Here is a 10,189-nt window from a genome sequence, read left to right on the forward strand (position 1 = left end):
ATAAAAATTCTTCAATTGGTTTGTGTCTCGACGCTCTGCGCACTATTTGTGTTGCTCGTTATTTAACAGACGTTGTTTGGAGCGTTAAATGGCAATAATTGAGTGAGGAGCTGCAGAGTAACGTTCCATTTTAAGTGCTGTTCTAAGTTCTGGAGTTATTCAGTTCTCTGCCAATTTGAAGGTACCATCTGTAGCTGCTGAATAATTTGCTGTACAGGCGGGGGGTTGTGAGGTTTTTCTGTGTTGAAAGCTGAGGTGGAGTGAGAAGAAAGAGGAGGAACAACAACGTCGTTAGCAGGTTATTATATTTATTTATTAAAGGTTACTCATGTGCCATAGGCACAGAACAGAGAGGTGTCTGTAGTATGAAAGAGTTTTAAACAAACAAACATCAGCAAAATGTTCTTGAGAACAATAAGTATTGGAAGGAGGATAGGCAAGAAGTTTGTGTTTGTACTTTTCTTGTTAAAGAGATTAATGTCTGGCACATCTGACAGAGTTACATTCTTTTATTTGTTTGTTTCCATTTTGGGCTTATTTTCAGTGGGAAAATAAGGATAGCAAGGCTGTGGAGAGAATGAAACGCAGATGTCTAGCTGGTTTTCTAAGACAAATATTCCAGAGACTGGACGTACTTTGTGATAGGAGTGGGTTTAATTGATTTTTTTTTTGTTCTTTAAAACTACATTGGCTACTGGGCAAACAGGATGGATGAGGAAGAGTTTTGAATGAAGGGGGTTGCCAGGAACTAGAACATTATGGTCCAGGGTTTCAGTGTCCAGGCACTCAAAGAGACATTTGTAAAGCGTCTCCAGTTTAAAAAACAAAATAGCAACCGCCCCTACACCTACAGACGTGCTAGAGGGAGGGCAGAAAGCTCTTCCATTGTCTTTCAGCTCTGCACACCCACAAAAATGCTGCATTTCTGGGGGAAATTGAATTCCAGCTAGTGTTTAAACTTGGGCTGCAGTATTGCATGGTACATGTGGTGTTTGTCATGTCGGCTAAAGATGGAACAACGGGAATTCCAGAAAAGTTTTGTGAGTGTTGCTGGCAGTAATGCAGCCGCTGTATGAGTTGCCTGACAAACACCTGCGTCTGGTTTTGTCAGAATGTGTGTAAACCCGTCCTTAGGAACTCACTGAAAGTATCTCCTCTTTGTTGTGGACTTTGCATTGTTATTGCAGATGAAAATTCCAGGCTCCTGCCTTAACCTCATGCGTTGGTGTTTGAAGGGCCCCGTGGTTATGACTGCTCTTGCGTCGCCGTCCCCCTCTGGCGACCCGTGACTCCTCACCAATCACGGCGGAATCTGTCAAGCCCACACTCTGCAGGGTCGTCATCTACCTACAGAAGGAGATGTCGGGGGACACGTGTCTAACCACCACCCTCTGCCCCGTGGCCGGGCCCAAGCCCAAAACCTGCAGCTTCAAAGGGGGCAGCCTCGGCAACAAGTACGTGCGCCTCAACGTCGGGGGCTCTTTGTATTACACCACGGTGCAGGTGCTGACCAGGCACGACACGATGCTGAAGGCCATGTTCAGCGGCAGAATGGAGGTGCTCACGGACAAGGAAGGTGAGGGAGTGTCTCTTTTTGGTTAGGATTTTGTAAAACAACAGGGTTTCGGTGGTGGTTTTTTAAATATCTTAAGACTGTGCTCAGCTAAGGGTGTAGGGAAGGATACGTATTCCAAAAATAACTCGAAACGTCAGGCAACCAACTTCCACTGCGTTAACAGTGCTCTGTGCTGTATGAGAATGTGTTCTTTTGTCACTAAAATTAACTAGCGGAAGGACTGGTTCTCTTTCCTGCAATCCCAGCCGGCGTGCAGGTTGTTGGTGTTGTTACAAAGGCAGAACAGACAGCGTGTGGGTTGTCATTTATGTGGCATCACTGGAAACCTTTAAAACTCAGAACAGCCATGCTTGCTGTGTTGGAAATTCTTTTTTTCTTCCTCTCAGTGGCACGTTCCACTTGGGGCTTACGATGCTGTGACAGTGTTTAGCCGTCAGCCAAGCAGTGTGTCACCTCCTGCTGCCCACTGTGTATTGGCATTACAGAAATCCACAATAAATTACAGAGAGTGGAACAAGTGAGAAAAGCAGTATCAGCAGTAGCTGTGAGTGCTTTTGTTTTCCTCTCTTTAATAGTCCAGGGCAAAATGACACCCAGGAATGAGGGTTGTGGCGCTGCAGGGAAGAGGCTGAGAAAGGTTGGCGAATGTTTAACCTCTTGGTGTTTCTGAATGCTCCTATGTGAGGGCTCTCCCCGCTGCCCAGGTTACCTCAGCTTAAACCTGAGGCACGCCAGGGTGTTTCCTTAAGGCGAAACAACTCTCTGGATTTTGCATCTCATTTAGACCAAGTTCCCCTTGAGCAGGTTGCATTTCATTGAGAGTTGCGTACAACTAAATCCATTTAGTCCTTGGGTTTAAGACCCTCAGCCTGAACAGAAAGCGAGGCTTGTTTTCTGACAGCTACAGCTGGAGACTCTAGCTGTGCTTCAGCCTGCTTTTCTATTTGGTTTTCTGCGCCTAGGTCCCAAAATAGCACTTCTTGGCTTGCCTTCCACACTGTGGGGAAGGCTTTGGCACTGCGTGTGTGCATCCTACGTGGCCATTGTTTGCCAGCGAGTCAGACATCCTGTTTCCTAGTGAATGTGACTTCAGGGATATGTGAAAAATGCAAGACCTGTCTGTGTACTACTGTTTCCTGTGCTGCATCCTCTCTCCGCTCCCTCCTGATTTGTCTCTGTCCTATTCTTTGCTCCTGTTTTGGAGCTTTTTTCCCCAGACTGGGTTTTCTGGGCCACTTCTACCTTATGGCACCTTCAGAATTCTCCTCTCTTTAACGCTGAACAGCAACAGAAGATGCAGTTGGAAAACTGCCAAATTCTTCTCATTAGGCCACAGAACTTACCCCAAACCTCCTTGGTGCAAACACCGGTGAATTCTCTCTTCTAGTCTTTCCTTGGCTTTCTGAGCAATAAGTTTCTCATTGCCCAGCATGGCGCTGTAGCCAAAGCTATTACATTTACTCCCACACAAGTAGAGCACACCCCCAGCTTGTTGGGTGCATGACAAGTCTCTAAAAGAAACAAGCTACCTAACAATAAGTGCATTTTATTTTTTTTTGGCTTTGTTTTTTTAAAGGTTTGAATGGCTTGGACGGTCAGTTAAATAGAGGTAAATTAGGCTTCCTATAGTAGTTGAAAAGGTTCAGAACCAAGCACAGAAAAGAGGAAGCACAGGTAATAATTTTGTTCAGGCAACGCACTGACGAATCAGTTGATAGAGCACAGTCAGGTTCCTGCGGCAGTTTTAGTGTCTCACGATAGGAAGCCAAATAATTTTAGCTTGAGGCTTTTCTTTTGGGGTGCTGGAACGTAGTGAGAGCGTGCGGGAGGTACCTAAGGAATGGTTCCACCGTCAGTTTGTGTTCTGCAACCAACTTCAGTTTGCTCAAAGTCACAGGGACTTCCACGGAATGAGGTGGGAAGAGCATTGTGCGGTTTCTGGAGACATCAAGCACATTTAACGTCTCCAAGGAGCTTTCTCTTGCCCCTTCATGTTGAGCTCACCGAGATGATGTGATGGTTCTTTTTCAGGCTGGATCCTTATAGACCGTTGTGGGAAGCACTTCGGAACAATTTTAAACTATCTCCGAGATGACACGATTGCACTTCCAAAACATAGACAGGAGATCAAAGAATTGATGGCAGAAGCCAAATATTATCTCATTCAGGGCTTGGTGGACATATGCCAAGCAGCCTTGCAGGTAAGAAGTAGAAGTAGCCCCTTAAGTTTCTTGTGGGTGTTTTGGTTATAAAACTTACTGAAGACAACTTCAGCGAGTATTTCGTGGCCTTAGAGATGGCATCAAGTCTTAAATGTGAGGAGCTGGAGAGAAAATGAGACAGCAGTCAGGTGAGTTCACAGCGATGCCAGGAGGATGAATAAAGCAGAAGTTGTATTCGCCATTTGTCATTTAAATAGAAGCACTGGTTCTTTTCTATTTGGTTTATTTTTTTAATTTTATTTAGGCAGTAGATGGCAAATGAGTTCCTCTTGTGTGAAATTAAATAAGAGCCAGAAATGTAAAGGAAACTGATTGAATAAACATGATTAGTTTCAGCATATGTTTTAAAAGACCTTATGGCCCTTGTCTGAATTTCCTCCAAATTGCGCCACTTGTAATTAGATATTTATAGGCAGAACGGGCTTGAATCTTCGAAAACATGATAACTGTTTTTTCTAAGTTTGAATCTTAATGGAGAAAAAGACCTCTATGGTAAACACTGAGTACGCTAAGAGCTTCTCTCTGTATCAGTTTTGCAAATACGTAAGCCCATAGTTGTTTAACTCACTTGACAAGTCCCTGTGCATTCAGCTGATTGATTTCAGCTTGTTCTGTCAACTTTTTAGTAAGGTTAGTCCAGATGCAATATGTACAATTTATTATTAGTCTTAAGATTGTGACATGAATGTTTTCTTGCGGGACAAAACTTAGCAATTACTAAATGCCTGACCTGCTAGGTTCAACATACTTCTTGTATCCATTGAGAAAAATGCAAAGCCACGCTGACAATTTTCCTTCTGGTTTGGAATTTGAAACCTTTCTTCTAAAAACAAAATGTTCTAGGGCTTTCCTATTAGCCACTGAGCTTTCATAATTTGCTGCATGAGGAACGTGGAGTCACAGGCTGTGCTGCCCGCTCCTGGTTGTTGCTTTTGTATCACACGGGGCCGAAGTCCCTTGCCCAGGGCTCAGTTCACAGGGGTTATATGTTCTGATGTACGGCGGTGGTTTGAGTTGATTAAAACTAGCGCAAACTCTTGCTATCCTCTTCTTCAAACAGAGATTGGAATAATGAACCCTCTTAAACCAAATACAGCTTGAGCTTGGAGTCCTTGGTGTAGCTGAGAAGGATACCCACCTGCATCCCCCCATTTCAATTACTGCTGCCTTCTGGGGATAAGAAATCTCTCCGCCGTGTTTCTGGGTTGCGGATCAAGGTAGCGCAGTGTGGTTACTATAGCAACACAGAGCTTCTCCTTTGCATCACAGGATCTGGGCACATGGCCGCAGGGGTTGAAGAAGACAGCAACAGCAGATGTTAGCTTTAGCATCTATCTCTCCTGAGTTTATTTCCTCTCTCTCTTCTTCCTTTACAACAGGACAAGAAAGACTTGTATGAACCTGTGTGTAGCATCCCTATTATCACGTCTCCAAAAGAAGAGGAGAGACTGATAGAATCATCAGTGAAAGTAACTGCTTTTCCACAACTACCCAGTGAGAAATTGAATTTTTTCTAAATGTACTCCAGCACAGAACTTACCTTCTCTGCTTTTTTTTCTTTCTCTCCCAATAGCCTGTCGTTAAGCTGCTTTATAATAGAAGCAACAATAAATACTCCTACACCAGGTATGTCTTTTTTTTCCCTGACTGTAATGGGAAAGTTTCCTTTTGACTATGAGAGTGGAGGAAGATGTGGTAGGACCTAACTTGGGGTTGGCTTTTTTTGCTTACAACAATGTTCTATGAATTTGAGAACGGTTATTTTTGACTGATGTGAATCTAAACAGGGAGAGGACACAATAAACTGCTGTGGTCTAGCGTGCAGGTCTGTTGTGCGAGAGTAATGAACAGAAGCAAAGGACAAGCGATAAGAACAATGAGGCTTTTTATACTGGCTGAAACTAGATCTAACTTGGGTAATGTGACACTAAGTGGTAACCAGAGCATTACCTTGCTAGAGCACAGCTACTGCAGCCATGATGCCCACCTCCTCAGTTTTGCTTTGGCTTTGAGTCTGCATGTACCTCTGCCAGCACTCTTTTACTCTGATCTGCAGACATTGCTGGTGTTCCATTGCCTCTAAATAAGTTAATTATTTGATTACAAAGGAAACGATCTGTTCTTCTCAGGAGCAACCCAGTCAGGGCCAGGGCAAGAATTTACTGGCTTTCCTTCTGTATAAAGTAATGTTATTTACTTAGTTTTATGCCAGAGGTTTCACGATCCCCTTTGTTCTGATGCTATCAGAATGGCTTTAGATTTTCCCAAACCAGTTATTGAAGTGATGTGAGTAATCCTTTATGCTATTCAGAATCCTCATTTTTAGCCTTTTCAGTCTGAGATGCAATCTTGGAAGCTTTTCTCTCTAGACAAACTGATTGTCGGTCTCTTAGAGAGATGGATTCTAACAATCGTGATATTTCAGGTAGTCAGGAAACGCTACCTGTGGGAGTGCTAAAGAGCAGCCTGTTTTTCAGCAGACTGCATTCTGCATCTGCCAGTCGTGTTGGACTCCTCCCTGCGTTACCCTTTAGCTTACAGCATTTCTGCATCTGCCAGCCGTGTTGGGCTCCTCCCTGCGTTACCCTTTAGCTTACAGCAGTGCCGTTAAAGCAAGCACAGAGCAGCACGTTAGTCACCGTGGGCCTGGAAATGAAAACGTACTAGTAATGAGAGCAGCAGAATCGAATCCTAGATACCAGGAGGTGCTGCTATCTCAACTAGCTGTAGGCATCTAATTATTCCTTGCACACGAATCGGCATGCCTTGAAGGGCTTTAAATGAGGCATCCACACTGGCTGCTAGCAAGCAGAGATTTTTTCCTTCTCTTCCTAATCAGCAGAACAAAAGGAGCTTTCTCAGTTACATTGGCAGTGTGGGCTAATAACATCAATGGGTGAAGACTTCCACATTGTTTTCCCAGCTCTGCCACTTGATAGAGGCTGGGACTTGTCCCCAGTGGAATCCCAGGTCACTTTATCAAATGATTCTTGCAAGCTGGAGATTTTTTTCTGGGTGTACATCCTTCTCTTTTGATTCAAATCTGAACAGAAATACTCGTCAGACTAAGTATCATATATAAAGCCTGGCTGGGTGGTCTTTGTAGCAGATTCACGAGTATCTCGTAGCCTTCCCAGGCCACTCGCAAAAGTTGAGGTACCGCATACAGAAGTACGATGTCACGTCTCTGGGTGGATTCTTGGCAGCAAGGTGTGAACCTTGAGCTCCTGGCCCAAAGAGGAAGGAATTTTACTGGCAAGGCTGGCTTAGTTGTCTAGGCAATACTGCGTTCACTGATTTCCACATATCTGCAGATGATTTTCCAGCCAAGTTGCACAGAGTACTTGTTTCAGTACAGCTGCATTCAAGCTAATGGAGGAGCAGGGCTTTTAGGTTTTTGGGGTTTTGCTTAATGAAGTTGTTGGACATTGATTGACCACGATGTTTTTACTTAAGTAAAATACTTTAAATTTTAAGAATAGCCTTCTGATAGCTTTACTTGATTTTAAAACTATAATACGATATTTGGGGTTTTGGTTTTTTTTTTCCTCTAGTAATTAAGATCCTGCGTGCATTGACTGTCAATAAAACTTAGTTTCCTAAATAATGTATTCACCCTAGAAACATGTATGTGGCGTACTAGCATTACGTGCAGAGCACCTTGCTTTTGAGCTGGCAGCCTAACAGTCATCGCCTCTGGGCTTTTGGTGTTACCAAGCTAAAGAGAAGCGCAGTTATCCTGGGATTTAGTCGTCCTGAGTGTCAGTCAAGAGATAGTTGTGGAGAGTTGATGTAATTATTTGGGAAATTGTGCTGTCGTTATTAATGATATAACTTGGCCTCTAAAGGCTGATATGTTTGCTCATGGGGATCAGAGCATCTTATTTATATCCGAAATTGGCTATTACCTCCTTTTTTCTTGGCAGCATATGGCAATGAGTCACTACTTATTTGTGTTCTGCAGTTAGATCAATGCTTAAAACTGGTGGAATAGGCATAGAAACTCTGTAGGGATGGCTGGCTGGAAAACCTCAAAACCCATATTCCTTCCTTTGTTGCTGTGTTTCAGTAACTCAGATGACAACTTACTGAAGAACATAGAACTGTTTGACAAACTCTCTCTCCGATTCAACGGCAGAGTACTCTTCATTAAGGATGTTATAGGGGATGAAATCTGCTGCTGGTCTTTCTATGGACAGGGTCGAAAACTCGCTGAAGTCTGTTGTACCTCTATAGTGTATGCTACAGAGAAGAAGCAAACCAAGGTAAGGGAGTCTTACCCACCTGACTCTTATGGCTAAAAGGAAATCGTGTTGATGGTACCCTGCAGAACGATACAGATTTTGTATAACTTCAGGCCAAATGGCATGGGGCAAGCAGCGTCACCTACTGGAAAAGCTTTGATACCAACTATCCTGAATATTGACTGGGAATGACGGGCAGTGACATGGGAGTTACTGGGATGGCTCGCTGCCTAGGGGCTGCAGCAGGAGCTGGTGCCTTGGCAAAAGATGCTGCGTGCTAGCTAGAACTCAGAGAGGACTAAATATGGTAGCAGGTTTGAAGAAGGAAAGACTGAGAATGCGAATTCTGAAAGCACTCAGATTTTAGCACTAGTCTCTTAAAGTTGATGGACTTTGTGTCCCTAAAGCATATAAATGCCCTGAAATTCTTTTCTTAAGTAAATGAATTAAAGATATAATCCTGCTCCTAATTACACCTACATAAGTGTGCTTTGTTGCAGTACTTTGTGCCGTGTTTCACTTGCACTGATGTAATCGTTGCATGTAATTGGACTAAATGGTTGTGCCTGCGAGTGTTAATTTCTCCAGTCTTGGAAAACAGATGCCAAAAAGGTTGCACAGGTTACCTAAAGACTTGCTGTCAAGCACACTACTTCCTAAAGAGATGAGTCACATGCATGAAAACCTGATAATGATTAGCATGCATTTCCCTAACCTCAGGAGTTAGCTCCTGACTTGCAGGGGTGCAGGTAAGGTGACCAGAGGCCAGCGTCAGCACTGAGGAATCAGAAATGCTGTATTCCATTCTAGAACTATCTAAAAGGTGAGGGGTTTTTCTTTTCCTTTACTAGGAGTTAGGCTGCTTTGCTCATCTTCCTCACTTACAGTTGTTTGACTCTCTCTATAGTGTATGTATTTTTATGGCTAAAGTATTTTTTTACTTACGGGTATGTGTTCCAGTCACATTATCCTGTGCAGATTGGGAAAAGGACCTGTGCTGTTTTTTTCTTTGCAGGTTGAATTCCCTGAGGCACGAATTTATGAGGAAACACTAAATGTCTTACTGTATGAAACGCCGCGGGTTCCTGATAACTCTCTGCTGGAAGCAACAAGCAGGAGCCGAAGCCAGGCATCTCACAGCGAGGATGATGAGTGTTTTGAACTTCGTGATCGAGTGCGCCGAATCCACGTGAAGAGATACAGCACCTATGATGACCGTCAGCTCGGCCACTAGCATCTCAGTCGTGGAGAAACGGTTTGGTGCCAAGCCTGGTATCGACATGCTTTGAGGGAGTTCAGGAAGTGGGGAAGGATCAGTTGGACTCTGTGGATTGATCTTCATTTGGCTTCTTGGCTCCTGAGAGAAACAAACGGGCATTTGTGCGGACAAAGCAACACTAAAGGCCAGGGGCTCTGAGAAATGAGACGTTAACTTTGCGCCACGTGCTTTAAACGCAGACTGGCCCCCTCTTCCTGCCACACGGTGAGCGGAGTTCCAAACGCCAAATCTGACGGCTTGTGGCTGCTCTTGTGCATCTAGAGACTTGCTGGTTTTCTTACTTCACGAGAGAAGTACTGCTTTTCCCAAATGAGATCACGTGATTTGAAAGTCTTTTTCCAGATACCTGCCCTTTTAGGGTTTTGTGTAACAAAACTTGCAGTTTTTAAATCAGGATACTGAAGAGAGGGTTGAGGGAGCTTGAACGTGACAAGTGTTAGCAAACAGTACACCTGGTAACCTCCAGAAGAAACGGTTGCCTCTCTGGTGGTCATGTACACTGCACGTGTGATGTCTGCCACCTCTTTGCCCCAGTGCACATACAAAGGTTTGTGTTCCACGATCACTGTCTTTAAAACTCGATAATTCTAAGGCAAGCTCTTGCAAGAGCTAGGAGTCATCAGAAAACCTCTGCTTGTGAAAAATGAGAAAACTTTGAAAATTTATGTGTAGTGACTTGTCCTGGGAGATGGAGAAATGGGTATGGTGAAGGAAGAAACTTCTTCAGATGAGAAGAGTTAAGGAATAGATTGTGGCAGGGTTGCCATTGTTCAGGCTTGTGATAGCGCAGTGCTGGTTTATGTAAACAACAGCAATGTGGGGAATTAGTTCTGCATTGTTTTCCTCCTGTGGCCCAAAAGTGCTTTGC

General features: G+C 43.9%; 1 protein-coding gene across 1 annotated transcript; it reads left to right on the plus strand.

Moving 5' to 3' along the window:
- The first annotated feature begins 1,286 nt into the window (after positions 1-1,286).
- TNFAIP1 (tumor necrosis factor, alpha-induced protein 1 (endothelial)) lies at positions 1,287-9,523 on the plus strand. Its single transcript, XM_009865540.1, has 6 exons — positions 1,287-1,576; positions 3,608-3,777; positions 5,178-5,267; positions 5,372-5,424; positions 7,868-8,063; positions 9,058-9,523. The coding sequence occupies exons 1-6, from the start codon at positions 1,360-1,362 to the stop codon at positions 9,274-9,276; spliced, it is 945 nt and encodes a 314-aa protein (XP_009863842.1). The 5' UTR covers positions 1,287-1,359; the 3' UTR covers positions 9,277-9,523.
- The last annotated feature ends 666 nt before the right edge of the window (positions 9,524-10,189 follow it).

Source organism: Apaloderma vittatum, unplaced genomic scaffold, assembly GCF_000703405.1.
Source record: "Apaloderma vittatum isolate BGI_N311 unplaced genomic scaffold, ASM70340v1 scaffold29552, whole genome shotgun sequence".
Classification (NCBI taxonomy): domain Eukaryota; kingdom Metazoa; phylum Chordata; class Aves; order Trogoniformes; family Trogonidae; genus Apaloderma; species Apaloderma vittatum.

Coding starts and splice junctions, on each gene's coding strand:
- TNFAIP1 (XM_009865540.1), top strand. CDS start 1,360: ATGTCGGGGGACACGTGTCTAACCACCACCCTCTGCCCCGTGGCCGGG. Junction 3,778..5,177: donor TATGCCAAGCAGCCTTGCAG/GTAAGAAGTAGA, acceptor CCTTTACAACAG/GACAAGAAAGACTTGTATGA. Junction 5,268..5,371: donor TGATAGAATCATCAGTGAAA/GTAACTGCTTTT, acceptor CTCTCCCAATAG/CCTGTCGTTAAGCTGCTTTA.